The 23,417-nt window shown below is 42.5% G+C and overlaps 1 protein-coding gene across 1 annotated transcript in view; it reads left to right on the top strand.

Annotated features, from left to right (window-relative positions):
* LOC128814001 (contactin-6-like) overlaps positions 1 to 23,417 on the top strand; it is a 125,554-nt gene that overhangs the window by 46,467 nt on the left and 55,670 nt on the right. The window contains exons 4-5 of the mRNA XM_053989503.1: positions 3,050 to 3,174; positions 19,969 to 20,064. Coding sequence (XP_053845478.1) covers positions 3,050 to 3,174; positions 19,969 to 20,064 — 221 coding nt within the window. The remainder of the gene's footprint in view (positions 1 to 3,049; positions 3,175 to 19,968; positions 20,065 to 23,417) is intronic.

Raw genomic sequence — 23,417 nt, 5'->3', positions numbered from 1 at the left:
TATCCATGAACACCCTGCAGTGTTTCCAGCAGTATTTTGACATTTTTTGTTTGATTTCAGGTGCTGTCTTTTCCTGCACTTCCATTTAATATCCAGAGCAATCCCACAATCCTGCATTTTCATGCAAGCTGGAAATTAAGGGTGTTTTCCCCTCCATAATCTTCTCAGGGAGGAGTCAATGGAACCAATAAATAAATCCAAGGGCAGCATAAGCAGCATTGGTTAGAACAACATTTTAATATTTCAGCCCAACACAGAGTGCTGCACTAAAAGGAGATAAAGAGATTCAAATCCAGTCCAAATCCAAGCAGCACGAGGATAACTGGAGCACACAAATGAAAGGGAGGGAACAGAGCACAAAGTCTGCAAGGATTGCAAATGACATCAAGTATGTCCATAATCATTGCATCAAGCTGGAGAACGATTCCCAGTAATCCCAAAAATCCACCCTGGACAAAGAAAATGCAGCCCTGCTCTCATGTGCTTTTCCCTGGAATGCTGTTCCTTGGCTCAGTGCAGATTCTGCCTCAAAAGTGGGGTGGGATTAAAAACTCCTTCACCCTCTGCTGCCTTGTTCACGGGCAAGGGTTTTTACACTTCCTATTTTCTTCCTCACTGGAAGTGCTGTACATGAAGGGAGGTTTTGCAAATCCTTTTCTCAATTACAAGAAAGCCTCAGGTGGCTTGGCAGGACATTTCCATTTGAATGCAAATAATCTGAGAAATATAGAACACAATGAAGTCATAAAAATATTGATATTTTTATTATAGCAGCACGCTGAAAAGAGAATTTATTAAATCATGTGAGCATATACCCACTCGCAGTCCTCGGGCTCCTGTGGAACTGATCAATTCAGCATCAGAATATAGGAAATTTTTTAAAGTTTAAAAAATAATTGGTGAAAAAAAAATGATCCAGAATGCATTTCCCATAATTGAGGAAAAATATTTCCCAATGGTTGCATGAAAAAATTCACAAAAATACATCGATGATCTCTGCCTTAACGTGTTTATGTTAAAAATTCCCTAAAATAATTATCCAGATTTCTGTGTATTAATACACTGCAGAACGCACAAAGTCATTAAATCATTGTCTACCACATGAATTCATTAATTCGCTTCCCTCAGTGATGTAAACATATTAATTAGGGAAAAAGCCCACACCAGGAGCTGAACCCCTGATCTATATGCAAAGTTTAATAATCATTGTACCATGGTGATTAGAATGATTATGTGGATACTGTGAAGAATTCATTTGCAGCAGCTAAGCCAACGTCTTCACATTTGTTTGGAAAAACAATTATAGATCTTAATTGGGAGCCATGCAATGATGACAGCAGTTATTTTAGTGATTGATTCTGAAATTAAAGAGAACTGGCAAATTAAATACCAGAATATCTTAGATTAGAAAATGGAAAGCTTTAGACAACTTGGAGCATATGTAAATCCTGAAATACGGCAAAATGCTAACGGTAATACCCTAAAATAACAGCAAAACCTAAACCAACTAAAGCAAATATCAAAAAGGAATTGAGGAGAGGTACAGAAACACCAAAAATCAGTTGGAATTCGTAGGAAGAATTCCTGAGAGTTGAGTGTTGCACCCAAATTTTTCAGTGTGGATGCATCCATGAAAGGGGAGAGAGCAACCCAAAGAAATGATTTCACATTATCAGAACTTGCTCACAGAATTCCATTGATTTCATATTTAGGCAGTCATTATCTTTCAAAACAACAAGGGCTCACTTGAAGGTCAGGGCACTCCCTGTACTCGTGGAGATTTCCCTTGGAGCACAGAATTGCATTGCAGAGCCCGGTGTGGAAATCCTCCAGCACAAAACCAGCTCCTGTGGAGAGAGGGCTGGGAGGGGACTCACAAAATCCTGTGCTGTGCATCCAGGTCAGATTTCCAGGGATAAAGTGTGAGTTTGCTTCAGTTTGTTACCTGGGGGAGCTGCCCTCGCTGTCAGGAGCTCTGCAAATGAGCAGAAATGGATCATTTTTATGCTGTGATCCTTCAGATGATTAACAAGGAGATGATTGCCCTTGGTTTGGGCACTGCCAGGAACCCAAAGTGAGCCACTGGCAATTTTTGTATGACCCTTCCACCCAATGGAGGGCTTGGAATCACACCCAGAGATCAACACAAATGATAGAGGCTGAGGAGGTGGCTCTGATATAAAATCGGGAGGAGAGAATACCTGGTTGTGAAGTTTTAGGATTGCTGACCACCTGAAAAGTGCCATTAACAAACCCAAAACTTGCAGGCCTCAGTGGCTGAGTCCTTCATCCTTCCTTTGGCCCCCACGTGAGCAAGGAGAATTCAACCCTAGCGTGACTAATGGCAAAGCCACAAGAATTCCCTTCCTGAAACACATAATATTTATTTTCTTTGAAAGAGAAATTGTATTTTGACATCTGTAAACAGCTGGGTAATGTTGCAGACACAATCCATTTTCTGCTTAGTGGACTAACGGGGACAAATGAAGATTTAAAATAGCAGTGTTCTCATCGTTAAATGATCAGTCTCAGACGTGCTGGATAAAAACTTCCCTCTCAGCTCTTGTTCTGCCCTCTGAAGTGCAATCCCTCCTGATCTACATCTCCAAAGCATTTTTGTTGCCAAATTCATGATTAATCATTTGCAAGGACTGTAAAGCACATTCAGGTACCATTCATATTGTAAAAAATAATGTAGTTGTAGACAAGGTATAAACCCCCCTCTGGACTGAATGGATAACTTCGTGTGAATAAGTTATAATTACTTTTTGTGGACATTTGGGTGAACACTGGTGACTCAAGTAAAGATTTTCCAAAGAATACCATTATTGCTATCATTAAGATTGATGTAAGAAGCAGTCGTGTGTGAAAAATGATCTAATTTTGTGATGTTTAACTACATTTTTATCATTACAGGTATGCTACAGCACACTATTTAAGATAAATATGAATAGGCTCTGTAAATTATAAGCATAATTTGATTTTTTTCCCCTCAAAGGTGGAAGCAAAATGGCACAGATATTGATCTTACCATGAGTTATCACTACAGGTTGGTTGGAGGCAGCTTGGCAATCAATAACCCACATAAAAATCAGGATATTGGAACATACCAGTGTTTGGCCACAAATTCATTTGGAACAATTCTGAGCAGGAAGGCAAAGCTTCAATTTGCATGTAAGTTGGGAAGATCATATTTATTAGAGCATTATTTTCCTATTAATTCTGCACATGGACTGTAATTTATTGGGTAATTAAAGGATCATTGGGGATTCTGTCCAAAAGGTTTGACTTCCTTCTGCACTGCTTATTCCTAAAAAAACCAAAATGTTCCTGGTAAATATTAATAACAAAACCAGACATCTGATGGCTGCTGCCCTCGGGAGCCAGAATAAAAATCAGGAAATTGAAAGGTCAAGGAAGATGAGCACAATTATCTTCACTTAATAAAGGTGTTCTCACTTTTTAGGACAGTGGTTTTGTTGTTATCCCTCAGGTAGCTACAGCTGGGGGGTGGAATTGTTGCAAAAAGTTGGGCTTTGAGTTTTCTGTAGCTAATGAGGTCTAATTGAGACACAAAAACATTGTTCCCCTAATTGGCACACTGATTTTTTTTTTTTGTTGTTTTTTTTTTTACATTACCAAAGAAACACTCCTTTTCCTTACACAATGTGTAAAAGTGTGAGCTGCTCTCTGAAATATTTCATATTTCAGCTCCCTCAGGTCGAGCCCATTGTCTGTCTTGAGATGATTTAAAGTTTATTTCATCTTTGCTCCCCACTTCACTCCTTCACAGCTTCACAACCTTTTCCACAAGGTTTGGATGCAGTGACCGAGTTCTGTGAACGCCCTGGGGAGGGGGGGAACAACAGTGACAACCAAAAAACTCCAGATATTCCCTCCAGCCCTTTTTTTTTCCAGTCTAAAGCTCAGAGCAGTCTGTTGCTGGGAGAAGGCAATTGTTTTCAAAGCTCATTAATAAAACATGTGACTAAAGCCAACCTTGTGTCACTATTTCAGACACCAGCAAACGGATTAATTATTAATCTTGTTCCATTTCTCATAGCAAACCTCGTGTCACAGGGGTTACACAAAGGAGACATCAGAGGTCAGGCTGGTTCACAGAGTCTCTTTCAGCAGACCTGATCAAAAGGTGTATCACTGGTACCTCATTTAATAATGTTTTACCCTGAATTTCTCAAACAGCTTTGATTTCCAAGAGCTGGTCAAATGTAAAAAAAAAAAAAAAAAAAAAAAAGTTTCATTATTTTACCACTTTTTCTGCTGAAACATTTTTTTTTTCAAGCCAGACTTCCTGTGTGGGAAATCTTTTTGAGATTTGTAGGTGAAAGTTGATTAGTGACGGGACAAATTCCATTTCAGAAAGGAGCAAGAATAGACAGCCACCTCCAAATTGTCCATGGAGTCTGTAATCCCCAAGGAACCAAGGCAGGCCAGGGAGGGAGCTGGGAAATGACCTAAGGAAAGGGAATATCCTTAAATGAAGGCACAAACGGGGTGTAAAAAAAAAATAAAATTAAAAAAAAAAAGGGGGAGAAAGGAAAAACAGGAATATCTGTGAGAGAAAGAAGGCTGTGGTGATTATTCAGCATTTTATATCAAGCAGCTCCTTTATTTAAGCTTTACACCCCCACCCAAACACTTCCCAAAGTTCCTGCAGGGAGCAGATGCCAGAGCTGGGTCTGGTTTGCCCCCAGCCCTCAGCCTGCTCCAGTCCTCCAGCTCTAGCAGCACCACAGAATCCTAAATTTATCCCATAATCAAGCACTACACCACTTTTCCAGTAGTGGTGACAGATATTTACCTCCTTCCCCATGGAGAAGAGAGAGGACAGACAAATCAAAGGCTGTTATTTACACTGACAAGCACAAATTTACAGGAAAATGCTTCAATTTAGCAGCATCAGTGCAGAACTGGGAGTTTTAAGTTGTCTTACAATAGGAAAAAAAAAACCCACATGGAAAATATCATAATGACCTGATGAGAACAGTGGAACAAATTACCTTGAAACTCTTATTTTACAGTCAACATTTCCTCGTTTCTTATTTTCATGTTGCCATCCAATTTAATTCTTTGTTTCAACCAATACTTCAGGGTATATCTTAAAATCCAGGCAGGCAGGCACGTTGTTGTGATGACACTTTCCTTCAACACCTCACAAAATGGGATTCTTCCCTGGACTGGAATGCCTGGCACATTATTGCAAACTCCCTGATAAAGAATCAAATCAAACCTATTATCCAAGCACCAGGGTTTACGTGTATTTGTCTCTTTACTACAAGGTAACTAACTCTGAGTTGGAGTTTGAATTAATGATACCTCCAGAAACCTATTCAACATGTCACCTAAATATATAAAAAATACTTTTTTCCTCTGTTCAAGATAGGAAGTTCTCTGAGAAGCAAAATAAATGCGGGACGAGATTAGAAATATGTCTTCAGATTCAGCTGGAGTTTGGTGCTTATCCTCTATTAAAACCAGAGCTGTCAAAGGAAAGCTGCAGGAGGAATATTGTACAGAAGGCAGTGGCATAGATTATTAAAGCTACAAGCTGAAAATGAGAGACAGCATCAGGGAGAGGGAGCACATAAATGCATTAGGATGGCAGGCCCTTGGCATCCCCACTTCCTGCACAAGGCTTGTTTTGTCATAAATAAACTTGAAAGCTCCCTATGAATCCTGCACGCCTCCTGCTCCCCTGCCAGCACTACATTTGGAGCAGCCCACGTGTGTTTTTGCAGTTGTTGAGGTGGAAGTTTGCAAAGCTTTGGTGTCAGGCCTCGGCTTGTGCAGCCAGAGCCAAAAACGGGATCAGGGTCCTTGTCCTTGTCCTTGTCCTTGTCCTTGTCCTTGTCCTTGTCCTTGTCCAGGCTGGTGTCATAGTCCAGGACATCCCTCTGGCTGCCCTGGCTGCCTCGAGACCCTGGCAGGGGACTTGGAGACCTTGGCACGAAGTCAAAAACACCTGTGGCTTCCATTTTAGCCCATGGAAAAAGCTGCCAACTCTGTGTGAGGAATTACAAGCCACAAGGGTTTGAGCAGTGTGGTAGTTGAATTAACACAGGGTGGGAAAGTAGAATTTTGAGATTTTTAGAATAGGGTTCAAGGGGGTACAAGATGGAGGGATTTGGGCATGTCCTGGCCTTCTTTCCTTTCTTCTTGACCTCCATGTCTTGCTGTGCTGGTGACACTTTTCTGTTGGTTTAAAGTAGAGATTCACAGTCTAACACAGATGATAGGAATTGGTAATAAATTGGAAACACAGACACGTAGTTTTGAGTGTATAAGGTGAGAGCCGCCCAGGGCTCGAGGGCAGATGGCCATGGCCTCCTTGCTAGGCAGAGCTCAGCAGGCCAGAGAAAGAACATTTAGATAACAAGAAATAAACAACCTTGAAAGCACAATTGGAAGCATTTCAGGCTCCTTCTTTGCCATTGTTCGGGCTGGGGAAGCAAAGACTCTTCACAATCTCTCTCGGGGTCACCCTGACCCTTAGGAACCCCGAGAGAAATCGACAGGCTGGAGGCTGGAGTCATGGCCTGCCACCCACAGGGCTTCTCCCCGTCCAGGTCAGTGGTGACACCCAGCACAAGGTCACCTGGAACACTTCAGCTCAGCCTAAAATGAAGTCAAAGGCTTGGGAAGTTCATCTTGGAACTAGGCCCGACTCCGCTTGAAGAAGAGATGAGGACATGAGAGCTTTTCCTTCAGCTTTTACACAGCTTAGAGTCACAGAATCAGTAGATTAAGCTGCAGCAGAGGAAGTTTAGGCTGGATATTAGGAAAAAGTTATTCACAGAATAAGTTGGCTGGGCACTGGAAGGGGCTGCCCAGGGAGGTGGTGGAGTCACTGTCCCTGGAGGTGTTTAAAAAAAGGCTGGATGAGGCACTCAGTGCCATGGTGTAGCTCATAAGGTCGTGTTAGGTCGTAGGTTGGAGGTATTTTCCATCTTTAGTCACAGAATCACAAAATCACAGAATTAACAGGGTTGGAAAAGACTTTTGATATCATCAAGTTCAGCCTTTGCCCAATCTCCCCCTGCTCATAAACCACATCACAACATTTCACATCTACTCATTTTTTGGACACTTCCAAGGATGGCAACTCCATCACTTCCATGAGCAGCCAGTCCCAAAGCTTGGCCACTCTTTCAGTGATGAAATTTTTCCTAAGGCATTTTTTGTTTAAGGCATTTCATGCCTTTAAAAGAGACAAACAAAAACCTGTTGGGGAAAACTGCTTCAGTATGGCTTTAACCAGAACTTTCTCCCAAGGCACACAGGGGATTTGCTTTAATTATTTCCTCAGTTTTAAGCAAAAATAACTGTGTGCAAACAACTGGTCTTGAGGGAAATGCCTATAACAGGCTGCATGAAACAGCCTGTCCAGGCCTGTTACTTATTCTTTTAGTTCTCAAACACATCTATAGCAGAGGCATTAAGGAATATGCAGGAGAAATAAGAAGTGCAATTAAACAAACTAGAATAAAAAGGGACTCCACAATGAAAAAGAATCAAATGCAAACCTAATTCATAATTATTCAGGGCATAAACCCAGAAAATTCAGTGTTAATTGAAAGCATCTTGCTGCTTAGGATCTTAAATTAGATTCTCAGTCAAATTATTCTACCCTTGATGATAAAAGTCATGATGATTGCAGCTTTCTCAGACTGAAATTCTCAGAAACAACAACAACAATCTAATTTCATGCCTAGAATCAGTCACTTTGCCCTGAACCCCACAGGAGAACACACAGTGGAGCCATTAGACTCTGTATTTTAAAGTTCCCCACAATGCTACAGACCCAGGAAAGATTTCTCCTTGGAGGTTTTGGGCTCCAACCACATTCTCCTGGTTTTCCAAGTGGTGCTCAAGGGCTTTGCTTGGTGCTTATTCTCAACAGCATTTTCCTGACACTGCCACCCTCCCTGCTCTTGGCCAGTGATGATGTGCTCACAGCAGTGTGGCTCAGAGTGGCAGTGCTGGAGCGCTTGGAATGAAATCTGCAGCTCCCAAGAGCTTCCACGTGCTTTTTGTCAGAGACAGAAGACACAGTTTTGCTGAAATAACCAATTAGAGGCAGTAATTCCTCCTGGACTGAGTTTTTGCCATTCCGAAACACACGAAAAAAGGGCCCATCATTAGCATTTAACCATTTCAGGGAGGAATATATTAAACCAAATCAAAGCCATTTAGCATTTGCTGGATGGTGACAGGCTGAGCTTTAGCAGAGCCCTGTTGGAGGGGCTGGATGGGAGATGCTCAGCCAGCATGAAAGCCCACTTTTCATCTGATTACTTCATCATGTTATTTACCTTTGAGTGCACACAAATTACAGAAACATCACAAAGCAATCCAGCAGCCTCAGGATGTCATAACCCTTTTCACTGGCAGTGTATGCTTTGAAACAGAAAATGGAAAAATCAATAGGCTTGGATCAGATAGGCTGAATTTGCAAAGTCTGGACATGCATGAATTTAAGGCTAAATGGCACCTACACTTCTGGCTGGGTTGTGTTGTGGTGCTGTGTGTGTCCAGAAATCCCTCTGTAACAATTGTATTTGATTAAAAGGTGTGCTAGCTGTTGTAACTACCACCTGGAGTAAAGCTCTCTGGGTCTTTAAGCTGATTGTTAATTCATCACAGCACACGAGGGCTGGAATACTGATCAGGCTCCCTGGTAGATGATTGCAGCAATGAACTCTGGCAGTGCCTTTCTTTCACAAAAGGAGGCATAAACTGCTCAGTTCAGCACTGAACAGGCACTCAGGGATGACCAGCTGATAACTGAGGAGCAGGAAGATCTCAGCTTGCCAGTGCCAGGAAAAGTTCATCGTCAAAAATACATCCCCAAAAGGTTGACTTGGCTTTCTAAATTCCCTTTTCCCCTTTAGGGACATGTCAGGTAGAGCCATAGACTTGCCTCTATCTACAGAGAATTATGGAATGGCCTGGTTGGAAGGGACATCAAAGTTCATCCACTTCCACCCTCTGCCACCTTCCACTTCCCCAGACTGCTCAAAGCCCTGTCCAGCCTGGCATTGGACACATCCAGGGATCCTGGGGCAGCCCCAGCTGCTCTGGGCACCCTGTGCCAGGGCCTCAGCACCCTCACAGGGAGGAATTTCCTCCCAGTATCTCACCTAACCCTGCCCTCTGTCACTTTGGAAGCTATTCCCCCTTGTCTTGTCCTTCCAGGACCTTTCTAAAGTATCTCTCCACCTTGTAGCTCCCTTCAGACACTGGAAGGCCACCATGAGGTCACCCCAAAGCTTCTCTTCTCCAGGCTGAACAATCCCAATTCTCTCAGTCTCTCTCCTCATTCTAGCACCATTCTCTACCCTACACATGCTGAGTAATGCACTGACCCCACCTCTCTGTTTTAAAAGGGTGGCCTTCTATATAATCCTAGAATGGTTTGGGAGGGACCTTAGAGTTCATCTCATTCCAACCCCACTTCCTCTGATGCAGAAACACATCTGAACTGCAGACTTGTGGAGAATCAGCCATAAACAGCTCTCCTGGTGATCCTGGTAACACCTCCCAGGCTGCATCTTCAGTGGGTGAGGAACAAATGCAACCTGCAGCGGGAGTGTTTGCTGTGGATCGATCCTGTCTGGAGGATGGAAGTGCTGCTGTCATCTCTTCCATATGTCACTAAACAGGCTCACAGCTCAAAATTGCCTTCTGGACTTTTAAGCACAGGTAGAATCCAATATCACTGCAGCAGCAGCAGCAGCCACCCTCCCTGGTGTGGGGAGCTGGGAGCCAGGTTCTGAGTAAAATGAGTTACAGAAAATAAACCCTGTATTTTGTCAAAATTCTGCGTGGAGTGGAAAGAAAGAGAACTTTCATTTATCACTTCTGACTGTTATGGACACTCTGTGCCAATGCTCCAGCTCTCTCTGCAGCAGTTCCCATGGCAGGAGACCATACCAAGATCTTTGCTTAATGGATGCTCTCCATGGAGCAGACCCAGCAGCCTCAGGCTTGTTTTCCTTTTTACCCCTTTATTTCACAGAGTTTCTTTAGAAAATCAGGAAAAACCAGGCGAGAACCATTGCTGTAAGGAATGTGACATTTCCAGGAGTAACAGCCCCAACTCTCCCAGCTGTCTTCACAGGAGAAGTGCTCCAGCCCTCTGATCTACTTGGTGGCCTCCTCTGGGCTGGTTCCAACAGGGAGGGGTCTCTAAGGGGTCACTGTCCTGCTCTACCCACCCCAAACTGGGGCACTGGACATTCTTCAAGGCCACTTTGAGCAGAGCACATGCAGAGAACCCTCTGAAGTGATGCAGTTGAATCACTCCAAGACCAACAGCGCTGCACGACCTCACCACGCTCAGCTCATCTCCTCTCCCCGTTGAGCTTCCCAGTGTTTATTTCTTTGCAGAATTCTGTGCACACAGAGCCTCTCACAGGCTCCAGGAAAAGCAGGAATTGCCACTCAGCAGTGATGAAGCAGGAAGCCTGGAAGGGTTTCACCTGCCTGCTGACAGGACAAGGCAGGGTGATAATAGAACTTCTATTTTAAACCTCTGATATCACGAGAATAGGATTATGCAAATCTCCTGACATTCCTGAAGACACAAAGAACAGCCTGGAATCTTAAAACCAGGAGATATGGGTGTATCTCCATAAGGAAGGGGGTTTGCTTTCTCCATCATTCCCTTTTTTAGTCTCCTCTGCATTCTCAGAGCCCATGTGATGTCCATTGATACCAAGTGTCCTGCTTATTTTAAATTGTTACAGACCAGGCACATCAGAAATTCCATTTTTCTGCCTTTCCAAAGGTTTAAACATCTCTCTCAGAGTACTTAACCACTGTGTTCAAGGCTCTGCTCTATCAGCACTTGGTTAAAGCTGCTTTATTCCAGGTTAGTTCCTTAGACTTTTATTATAAAACGAGTTTTTTAATCTGTGAAACAGAGATCTACATTGAAAAGAGGTCGTAAGGAGCATTACAGGCAGTGAACCAGGCAGATAAAGTAGCAATAGGGAACACAGAAGTATTTGAAGATTATCTTTTAGTTCTATATTATTTACTCTTCTTTAGGTCCTTTAAAAGTGTTTATCCTAAATCAACCCATTCCCAGTTGTATTGGAAAAGCAATATATGTGATTGAGATATGGTGGGGAACAAAGCATCCACAGGTCCTGGAGCTGATAGACTCTGATTGATAAAATTTAATACTGGGCAAGGATAAAACCAGTTTGCAGTCTGGGTGATTTGCTATTTTATCTGCTCTCCTTTCATTACAGACAAGATGATGTAGATTTCAACAAATTATTGAGTGAAATATCCTTGATGTTCACATGAGATTGTTCATTTTTTGGCGTGACAAAAGAAGTTATGGTGGAGGTTTGCAAGGGGAAAAAAAATACTGAATTATTTGGAATAAATGATTGGCTTTTTTTTTTTTTTCTAATAAAAATAATGAAATTAATTGATCAGTTATTTTTGCAGTGAAGGTTGGTCCTGTGTAATGTTTTAAGGTAGCAAGTAAACTTGTCTGTTCTGTAGCTGATACTGGAGAAGGAGGAGCAGTGTTTAACATTTGGACTTTTCATGGAGTGAAGGAATGAGGTCACAGGCGTTGCTTTTCTCAACAGGAAAACCACATCTGGCACAGAGAATGCACTGAGCTGTAAATATCCATTTCTAAATGCTACAGCAAGAACAAATAACGTAACCTACACCTGAAATCCCACTGACGAGATTCACATCCAAAAATCCCCTGCATCGATCGCTCGGGTAAACCTTGAGATTCCCATTGGAAGGAATTCTTTGAGGGCTTTGCAGCTGCAATGAGGGAGGCAAAGAAGGGGCTGGAGGTAACTCAGGGTAGTTCTACGAGAAGTAATTCTGTGCTGGATCAAGATCTTCAAAGGGCTGGGCAGGAATTTGGGAAGGGCTGAAACAGGCGCAGACACTCTCAGCAGTGTGTGAGAGCTCTTTCTTCCTTGCCACTTTTCCTCTCTTCCTTGCCACTTCTCCTCTCTTCCTTGCCATTTTTTATTGTGTGTATTATGAGCCTTGATTATTGTTTTGTTGGTAGAAGCATTATAAAAAGAATTAGGGGCCTTAAGTGGAACTGTATCCATCAGAAGCCAGGGCAGAGATGCCAGAGGTGCTTCCTGCAGGACAAGGGTACAGATACATGTCCCCAACAACAAGGTCAAGGTCTGAGGGAAGGGAGAAGTTCCTGAACCATCTCCATGTAGTTAAAAACAGGTTGCTGTGGGAGCAGTGGGAATATGAAGGAGAAGAGGGTTTGGATAAGAATTAACCCCCCTGCCAAAAGGACAGCACAGCAGCCAGGGCTGTCTCCCCTGGAAGTCAGGAGAATCAGTGCAGTTGCAGCAGGGATGAATCTGACCCTGGAGGTTCAGCCCAGGGAGAGAAATCTGTCTTTAAGAGCTCTCCAGTCTGGAGAAAACTCCTGCAGACGGCGAAGTGACTCTGGTGATGACAAGTGACAAATGAACTGTGCCGTGACAAGTGAGAAAACTGTTGAGGAATATAAAATATTTAACATATATTCCCTCTGTGCCCCTCCCTGGGAGAGGGGCAGCTCCTCAGCTGTGCCTCTGGCCTGCAGATGGGCTTTGGAGCAGGAGCCCTAAGGCTGTGTCAACACTTACTGCTCAGAGCAAGTCCTGTGCTCAGTTCAGAAGAGAAATTTAATATTTTATGCTGCTAACTCTGTAAAAGCAGGGGGGGAAATAACAAAGGCCAGATGTAGACCAGCTCTACAGCTTCCCAGCAGATGTTTCTGTGCTCTGGGTTTGTTGGTGCACGAACTAAAATCAAGCCAGCTCAGGGTTTTTCCCCCCTCTCACCTCACCCTCCCTGTTTAATTTAATTGTGACCTTCCACTTCTTTCCTCTAGAGAGGCTTGATATTACTTTGTAAAGGGCATTTTCACTCTTTAATTGAATAAGGCAATCAGACTGTGGCAGAAATTATTGTTCCCCACCTTGAAAATTAGTGCCTGGATTGGCCATTCAGATCATTTAAGCTGAACTGAGGACCTGGGGCCTGTGTTCATCCTGAAGTGTAAATTACAGGTCCTTGCCCTTGGAAGCTCCAAAGTAATTTAACTAAATAAGGAAGCACTGATGAAGGTCTTTGGATGATTACACAGCTTTGGAGAAGGACAGGACCCGGTGATTGTGGTTTTCCCTCTCTTTTTGACAAGCAACTCCATCAGGGAGTTTTGGGGCACAGGGCAGCTTTCCCTTTACCCACTCTGGGATGCAGTGCTCCCCTAAGGTGGAAATGAGAACAAAAGTGGGAATTCCAGTGGATTTTTAACCTGTCCTGGTGAAAGGAGACACTCAGGCATTATCCAGGCTGCTCCTGGCTGACTCAGCTCCAAATCATCCAGACCTGAGCTGGTAAAGGCTCACGAGTGCTTCAAATGGAGCAGGGGAACTCCTCAGGTGTTGAGGAGAAAATCCAAGTATTTAAAAGGCAGGAAATGGGAAATACTAAGCAGCTTTCAGACACCTTAATTAGAGATAACACCGCTCTTAATCTCAGAATTGAATTCATAGAAAATCAATTAGAACATTTAAAAAATTGAGATTAGATGCTAACGGGAAAAGATTAATGTATTGACAGTATTATCAAGACAAAAGGAACTGTCAGAGGGTTTGTTCAGCAAGTTTAGTGCAGTTTGGAAAGCTGAAAAAGAGAGTTCACTTTGTAGTGGAAGTTGTAGGGAGAAGATTAGCCATTCCTTTGGGAGATACTTGGAGAAAGAAGGATATTTCCATAACACACCCTGTAGTATCCAGGCTGCAAGAGATTGGTGCTCATCACAAGGCAATTCAGTACAAAAGTACTCAGGAGAAGCAAAGAACAGGGATTCATGTCCAGGAGGGGTCTGGGGTGGTTTGGATAGGCACAACCTGTAGCTAAAAGGGCTTTAACCCCAAATTTTTTGGGACTTCCTTTATGTGAGAGAAGAAATGGCAAACTCAAAATCTGGAAGCATGGGGCCTTGCAGAGTTTGAGATGATTTAAAAGATTCAATAGGCTTCATTTTTATTCTTTGTAGTTGTAACAGACCTAAATTCTCTGGTTGAGGCACCAAACTCAGACCCAAATGGGGCCCCTAACTCATTACAGCCAGAGCAAAGGAAGGTAACTAATTGTCAGCTGATAACACAGGTGCTGGAAAAACTCCCAGCAAATCATAACCAGGAGCTTCCTTGGAACAGTGCTGAGCTTGTCCTTTGTACCCCATTTCCCTGTGAGGAAATTCCTGTTGTGCTGCATCACTGCAGGAACACCTCTCCCATTGCAATATATCACAGGCAATAAGAGACACAGAAGAAAAAAAAAAAAGGGAATAGAAATGATCCATCACAATTTGACACAGGCACGTGGAAATGTGAGGAATTGTATTGATTTGTCCTCAGGAGCGTGGCTAATTTGTAAGGAGCTCTTACTCCTCATGCCTTAACATTCATTGCACATTTCAATACCAAGTAATTGCAACCATTATACTTGGGATTATGTAATGACAAAACATTTATGAGGGGAAAAAAATATCAAAAGTTCAAGAAAGCATGAAATCACATTAATTCAGATGAACCGTGGTAATTATGCAAGGTGATAAATTGGAGTTTCTCTAATTGTCTGTAACAATTTCATATATTAAAACACCCAAGTTTCCTTGGTTTCCTTGGAGAAGTTCTATGCTCCTTCTTAGGATGGACTGGTTTGGAATGGATGGATTTGGGTGGATTGTCCCTGAGCAGGTTCAGGAATTTCAAGCACGACTGGGAGGTTGAAATGAATGAGTTGCTGCTTGTGATTTGGTTTTTGTTCCTATCCAATATATTTAAGAAGCACTTCCCTAATCCCAGGAAAACTGACCTTCACTCTGTTGTGTAGTTAAATCTGCTACTCCGACACCTGTAAGGCAGTTTTATATTAAAATAACCAAACAAGAAAAACAAATGTGTGGGTAATAGCGGTGGTGGGGAAATTAGAATTAATATATTAATGAGCAATCAGCAACTTGGAGCAACCTGGTCTAGTGGAAGGTGTCCCTGCCCATGGCAGGAGGTAGAACAGGATGGGCTTTAAGGCCCCAAAGCACTCAGGGATTTATGATTATCTCTATTCTTATGAGCTTCAAAACATTAAGGAAAAAACAATGTATGGCTGAACCTATTAATTAACCTATTAATTAATGGAATTGCTTCAGCAGGAAAGTTTTCTGTCCACCACTTCCATTTTGTTTCTGTCTCCAGAGACCATTTTTTCAGGCAAACACCTCACCCAGCCTGGGTTTGCTTCTCTCACTGGCAGGTTTGTGCTCAGCAAAGTGACACCAATGGTCACCTTCATCCAACACAGATACTCTTCTCAACCTCTGGTTTTATTCTGTTTAAAATCTACCTGGAAGATTTTCAGGCCATAAATCAGGATAAAGGCAGGTTGGATGGGGCTTGGAGCACCCTGGGATAGTTGAAGATGTCCCTACCCATGGCAGGAGTGGAATGGGATGGGCTGTAGGGTCCTTCCAACCCAAACCTTCTGTAATTCCATGATAACATCCTTGACCCCAGAGGGTAAAGCTGGGTTAGAGCAGGTGAAAAATGCTCTGACCCATTCCTTCTGCCCACTCCTCCCTTCATTCCTGGTGAGGAGCTGACAGCCTCCTCCTCCTCAAGCATTGCTGCTCCCGTTGGAGAAAGCCGTGCCATTCCCCGGCTCCACCCCACAAAATGCCATACGTTTGGGGTGCTGTGAGCACAGCCCCTCCTTGCTCAGCCCTGCAACATTCCCAGCAGGAGACGAGGCCGTGCCACGCGCAGCTGAGTCCTTACATTGCCACTCTTCCCCGGGAAGGATCACTTGTGCATCTGAGCATTTTGCTTGGCCTCCACGACCTCATTATCACATCCAACTGATTAATCGTGCTCTACCAAGAGCAGACTGCCAACATGCACAGATCTGGGGGGGAAAAAAAAGTGTTTTTTTTGTTAAAACTCGCAGCTGAGAGAGCAATGGAGTGTGAGAGAACTCGTTGTTCTTCAAGTGAGATAAATACAGACAAAGAATGAAAGGAATTATGTAGGAACTAGGTGATAATTTATTTATAGATCTCTGCAGAAACACTGAAGTTAGCAAATATACCATCTGTTAAATAGTCATCTTATTCCTAAGTGCATATTAGCAATCTAAATGTGTGCCAAACACCTGATCTTAGCCTTCTTAGTTGATACTCTTTTTGACAAGCAACATTCTGCTTTATTAGGTTATGTCATGTTACGTTATAGAGCTGTGCTAGGGAACAGGAGCTGGAAGAACACAGTGGTTGTGCTCTCTTGGTGGAAATGAACACCCAGGGCAAGGAGAAGGGGTTTTGACAGCAGCCAGAATTTCAGAATAACAAGAACAAAGTAGAATATCTGTATTTGTATCCTCAGGTAATTTTTTTCCCCTCTCTATATATACACTTAACACATTTCAAATGGCAATAAATCATTGAAAATGCAACCCCATAGGTTGGAAAATAGATGGAGAAATCTTTGTGGCAAAGACAGACGTTATTTCTGAGGGTCCACCTCTTCCCTCTCTCTTCCACCTGGACTGCAAAGCAAAAGTAGATTATTTTACAGCTCATTATTGAACCCATTTGAATGAGGTGTCACAATATTCCATGGGAGATGATGCCTGCCTGCAGGAAGAGTCCAACAAAGATGAAAACAGAAGCAACACTGGCTCTACTAATGAATTCTCTTCATCTATTTTGCCTTGGTTTTCTCCTTCAGAGGTTTGGGGTTCTTTTGTTCTTCAATGATTCTTTATTACAGAAAGAGGCACTGAATAAATTCACTTTGTACAATTATCTATCGAAATCAATCAAAGCAAAAGATCATTTCTGGTTTGGCCTGTGAAATTCTGGGGACATGAGGGTTTCTAAAGGATGCAGAGTGATGAAGATCTCGGAGTTAAGCAGTGCAATGAATTCTTTAAAGAAAATGTCTTTTCCTAAAGGCCTTTAAAAATTGGGTTAAATAAGGACATTGCATATTTGTCCCTGTCATGGGTGAGATGAAGAGATTAAATGATGATTTATGTGCCTCCACAGCTGCTTTTTTATACCTATGATTAATAAGCATAAAGGGATGGAAATCTCCTCTCCCTCACTGGAAAATCCGAGTTGCTTTGTGTAACAAAACTACAAACACGCCATGAAAGAGCCCAAACTCCTGCCTAGAGATTTTGATCCTCAAGGTTGAAAAGTGGAGATTGAAAAGGCACAGCCAACTTCTTCCCCACATGGATTCAACTGAAAGGGAGTGGGTTTAGATGGGATATTGGGAAAAAATTGTTCCCTGGGAGGGTGGGCAGGCCACAGGGTGCCCAGAGGAATTGTGGCTGCCCCTGGATCCCTGGAAGTGTCCAAGGCCAGGCTGGAAGGGGCTTGGAGCAGCCTGGGATGGTGGAAGGTGTCTCAGGGGTGGGGCTGGATGAGCTTCAAGGTCCCTCCCAACCCAAAGCATTCCATGATTCCATTATACAATCAAAAATGGACCTGCTCCCTGTAAAACAGTGGATCCCTAAGAGATCTCATCCTCCTGCTTTTAATTATTCAAGTCAGGGACACTTGTCATGGTTTTAATGGAGAGACACGGACAGGTGACACAGCACCTAAAATGAGAGTAAAACTGATAACATGACATATTGTGTCATTAAACTAAAAATTGCTACTAGCAGCTCATTACTTTCCAAAATCTATTCCCATTTCAGAGTGAGGTATTACACAGTTAATTCTCAATTGTCAGGAAAACCTTTTCCTCCTGCTGCACTGCGCTTCCTTTATTTTTTCTCCCTCCTTTCTCGGATGTCTCATAACAACTGAAATTTTGTTCTCAGAAAAAAAAAAAAAATAGGGCTGATTTCTCACAGTGAAAATATTGGGAGGAATTACTTAGACTGCACAGATTTTCCATACTGCCCCAGAGTTTTTTTGGGGTTTAACTCTATTTTTAATAAGAAATTGCAGTTTGTTTCATATTAGAAGCTGAGGGTAAGAGATAGGAAAGGGAACTGTGACCATCTTTGTTGTTAGTGCCTGAATCCTAAAAAAATCTGAATTTTTGCACCTTTCTAGTATTTAAAAAAAAAATTAATATAATAAATATGAGAATTTAAGGATCTTTTTCCCCCTTGTCCCAGGGCACAAAGTCTCAGACCAGGCACCCCAAGCAAATCTTGACAGGAATTCCAGGGACCACTTTCCCACACAAGTGTTTGGTGTTGGCCTTTTTCTTCTCAGAGAACAATTGCCAGAAAAGAAAGAAAATACGGTAAATTTTCTCAGATGGAACTTTCAAAATGAGTAAATAAATCCACACATTCAGAGACTGGACTCTAATGAAGCCAAACTAATTAATCATATTACACCCATCTACTATTTTGTCCTTTATTTAGAATTACAGGATGGAATACAACAAAATAAATGAATTTTTATCTATTTTTCTTGGCCTTTCTTGTGTTTTTTCCCCCTTGGACTACCCATAATCCAAGGCAGAGCTGTAGCCAGCAGGCAATTAAAAGAACATCAGAGTTAAAAACCCTTTCCCCGTGTATTGACAGGCCCCATCTATTGTGCTATGACAGCACGAGGAGGTGCTACAGGTGCTTAATTCAATCCAGCCCCCTCTGAGCAGACAATGTCTTCATAGGAGACCAATATCCAGGAGATGAAGAGGAGGAAAAGAAAAATTAACTGTGTAAAGTTCAGCTAAGGGGGAGAAAATTGATATATTGACATAAATAGCTGAGGCTGTACAGGTAGTAATCGTTATTGCTCTGGCCAACGAGGGCTGGTTCTCTCTATTGAAGTCTGGCTCAGGTTGGTGCTCAGCTGATGAAAAATGGAACAATTGTTTGAAACAAGAATCTGCAGCAAGGTAAATAAAATGAGCTTAGGGCAGGCAGTTTACAGCTCTGTGGTATAAAGAGGTTTAAGGGGAAGCTGATATTTATTGTATTAAAGCATATTCTGAATGAGTTTCGAGCAATCATTTCCCAAATGGCTCTAAGAAAATGGGAAGGCTTCTCATTAGGATGAGAAGCGGATGAAAAAGTAAATAATCTTTTTTTTTTTAAAAGCACATCTATTGTGTCATGTTTTGTAATTGAATTAAGGGGAATCAGGCTGATAATTCTTCAATATCTCAGTGAAACATGAGGAAGCAGCAGATTGAGACGTGGTGAGAAATAAACATTAAGAGCCATAAAAATCACCTGTGGGAGATGGGTATGGACAGGAGATTTCCCACTGAAAGTCCTCTCTTCCTCCCCTTCAAAACCAGTGCTAAAGCTCAAGGCAATTAAAACATATCCAAGCACTGCAGCCAGTTTGGGCCAGCCCAGAATCTTAAAGAAAACAACATATTTTTATCATCATTTAAGCCTACACTCTGTGGGAGTCCTGCTGATCTTTAATTATCACTTGTATATATAGAACACAGCTGTTCTCTATTTCTATAGAAAAGGAAACACTACAAAATGCATTTTTTTTTTCCAACTCATGTAGATTAAGTCTTGCAAGTTCCAAAAAAATGATGCTGGAAAAAGTAGTGGAATAATAGACTGGCTTTGCAAATAGAAATTGTAAACCCAAATTCCCAAAGTTGCAGTAGAAATGCTGTAGGAATAAATATTTTGTGAATGCTGAAGGACTCGGTAATGGTTGGACTGGAGGAACTGGGAGGTCTTTTCCAGCCTTAATCATCCTGCAATTCCATGCTACAGGTTGGACAAGCTATTCTTGCACACAATCTCTCAATGAAATCAAATTCTGCTGTCCAGTACATGACTGTTCGTGAGTTAATAAATTGGATAAATTGGGATGCAGTTACGAATAACTCTGATGGACAATAACCAGGCCTTGTTTTCTCCTTTTCCCTCAAGATCTGGAAAACTTCGAGACGAGACCGAGAAGCCCGGTGTCAGTGAGAGAGGGACAAGGAGTGGTCCTGCTCTGTGGAACTCCCCCCCACCACGGAGGTATGATGGGGGACAGCCTGAGCAGCCCCTGCTCTGCCTCAGGAGCAGCAGAATTCCCTGTGGGATTAGCACTGGAATTTCCTCGTGCATCATTTACCGGGGTTTGCAACAAATTTGGGTTTTGTTTCTTCAAAAACCACTGGGTTCGTGCATTTTTAGGACCCTTTTTTACTGTTTTGTCAGGGAGTAGTGATGCCTTAAGGAGCTGGAACAGAGGCTAAATGGAATTAAGAGCAATAAAGTGGATTTTTATTGAAGTGCCTTCAAAAGCCACACCCTGGCAGTACCATAGCCACAATTGTGGCTCTGCCCAGATGGCTCCAAGATGGAAGAAAAAAGGGCTTGGTCATGAGATCTCACATTTTTATAAATTTTAGTCCATTTGCATACAGGAGCCAACTGTCCAATTAATAGCTTCAAATGATGAAGTTTCCATCCTCCTTGCTTGCTTGCCCACCCCTCTCTTTTCATGTTGTTCATGCTTTGGGCCTGAAGTTTGAAGAGATTGTCCTTGACTCTCCAGCTAGAACAGGATTGTTTTGTCTTCACCACCCTGAGAAAAGATCCTAGTAACACTTAACATAAAGCTAAAAGCTGCACACCAAAACAGGACAGAAAAACTTAAAACCCAAGGTTCAAATTTAACCTGTCATTCCTTGGGACACAGCAAGGACAGCATGAAGACCCTCTGCTGACATTCCTGGTTATCCCAGGGCCTTGGTCCTCATGGAATGGCAGAAAAGCAGCCCTCAGCAGTTCCTCCTACACCAAAACTACTCCAGCTCTGCATGGAATGGCTCCTTTCCCCTTTAGTGCCTGCGGCTGCAGTGCCCTCATTTGAATCCTGCATCAGACACAGTGGATTTGTCTTGAAGGCTTGGGTTCTGCTCTTGAATCACTGATTTTATTCCTTCCTGATAATCAGAGAATAATTTAGATTGGACAGGGCTTCTGGAGAGGTGAAGGAGGGCCTAGATCAGGTTTCATAGTAATTGTCAGTGCTTCAGATGGGGAATAAGAAGGAGTTTTCTGATGAATTATTTGGGGGTGCTCACCATAAGACCCTGGAGATCTTCCTTTCTGGGTGGGGTAAATCCAGGCGAAATTTTTACCCAAGCAGAGCAAATATTTATTAATAGAGGGGAAATATCAATGGCATAGTTACCAAATTGTCTTGTTCTGCCCTTAAAGAATGAGCAGCTCTTGGATGACTGACGTTCTGCTTTTGGCAGCAGTGACCACGCATCCACAGGAGCTGCAGTTTTCCATGTCCTGCTCCCAGCAGTCCTCAATCCTTCTTAAAGAAGCAGAGTTATAAGCCAAAGTCCCAGGAGAAGGTAAATAGTGATGTGGAAAGAGGAGGCAATATTTCAGAGAGGGAGAAAATCCCCATCAATCAACAGGAGCCCCTCCAGTGCTATGGAGAGGCAGTGTCAGCTCACTGGGTGTTTACAGCCCTATGAAAGGAGGACATAATCAAGGAGACGAAGTGAAACATGGTCCTTAAGGGCACAAAAGGCTTCAAAGAGTTCCTCAGATGTATCAGTGGGACAGGCAGAAAGACAAGACATCCATCCTGCAGCCACTGAACTATCTATTTCCCTCCTGCTGCAGGGTAAAATTATGATTTGACAAATAGGAAGGAGGAGAAGAAAGCATTCAGAACAAATAAATAGTTACCAGGTGAGTTCCCCCCAGATTAATTGAAGTGACAACATGGTATCCACCAGCAAAGCCTTTCCCAGAGTGTTGCTGCAGCTGGGGCTGGGAGCTGCTGACCAACAGGCCTGGGAAATCCATTCCCTGCAATAACAAGTCCCCAGAGAACAGAGCCTGAGTCCTTTTGTCATCCCTAAACACTCTGTTCAGGATCCAAAATTATATACCATGGGGATAAAGTACATGGTGAGAGCCATGACAAGTCAGAGACTATTTCAAGATGCTTGGGAAGTTGTTTTTGTTGAAAAGGATTGTACATTTAGGGTTTTTTTTTTTAATTGCAGCCCTTGCCTCTACCTCACAATACCTACAGAAGGAAGGATTACAAAGTGTGCTTCCAGCTCACATTACAAGAGCTCTGTGCAGCACTTTAAATGTGTCAGGAATTAGAGAGATGTCAAGGAATTTGGAAGATAAGCCCTACCAGCAGGGAAAGAGTTGCCTTTGCTGTGATGTAATGACTTGAAGGAAGACAGGAACCTTCTGTACAGCAGTTGTTTGAAGCAGCTGCTATTAATACAGGAAATTTGATATAGGAAGCACTGGGTAAAACCTCCTGCCAACCTCTAAAAGACAGGATAACAATAGAAGAAGAGGAATAGAAAAAATAGAATGGAAAACAAGGAGGGTTCATTAATTCAGTTCCTCCCATATAACATCAAGAAGATGGAACGAGAGCTGCAGAAGTGTTTCTACCACCCATGGTCTCTAGGGAAGTGTCTCACGTCTCTTTCTCACGTTGCCAAGTTTGTCTGGTCTTGCACCACTGGAGTTACACCTCCTGCTCACAGGGAAACTCTGCAGAGCTCATCAGGACACTCAGCTGCTTATCAGACACCAAAAGTGCTGGTCCATGGTCAAAAGTATTTAAAATATTTAAAGCTCAATTGGAATTAAACTTAACTTTCCAATAGAGGTGACAAGGAAAGATGTGCTGCTTCTTTTTTGTGTGCTGGTTTCTTAACTGAGAGCACTGCTAACCTATTTTTGTACAAGAGAAATGAGTGATTCATTCAAATAGAGGATAAAAATATATTAGTCAGCTATAAACCAAAAACAAACAAACAAACAAAGCCCACCAAGCAAACAAACAAATGTACAAAAAGGCTGCTCCAGCAGCTGTCACATGAGCTTTAAACATCTCAGAGAACAAAAAGAGAATTCCATATTGCTGTGAACTAATATTAGGACGTTCAGGACTGATCAAACAGAAGCATGAAAGAAAAAAAAAATACCCACCCAAGTTTATAGCTTAGCTCAATTTGGACATTAAAAATTACAGTTAACAGACCAAAAAATCACAGCCTGTCATTAGCTTTTAAAGCAAGAGCAGGGCTGCCCCAGGTTACCTGACCCACCCCAAACTCTTTACTCCCTCAGCCTGCCCCTCCTCACTAATTTATGCACTGGTGTCTCTGGTTATTTATGAGGCTCATTTCCACACCTTGCAAAGTTCAGCTCTGCCATCCCTCTGCTTGTTAGCGAGGCTCAGCGGGGCAGGGGGGAACAGGTGAGCTGGATTTTTTCCTCAGCCTCATCCCGTCTCTGCTTTAAGTTCTTTAGGCCAGCCCTTTCCCCCTGTGTAATCAATATATAGTAATATTTTACTAGTGAAAAAAAAGTGGTTTTTAGAG

This window comes from Vidua macroura, chromosome 13 (genome assembly GCF_024509145.1).
Source record: "Vidua macroura isolate BioBank_ID:100142 chromosome 13, ASM2450914v1, whole genome shotgun sequence".
Taxonomy (NCBI): Eukaryota; Metazoa; Chordata; class Aves; order Passeriformes; family Viduidae; genus Vidua; species Vidua macroura.
The sequence above is the reverse complement of the archived record's forward strand: the minus strand, read 5'-3'. Positions and strand labels throughout refer to the sequence as shown.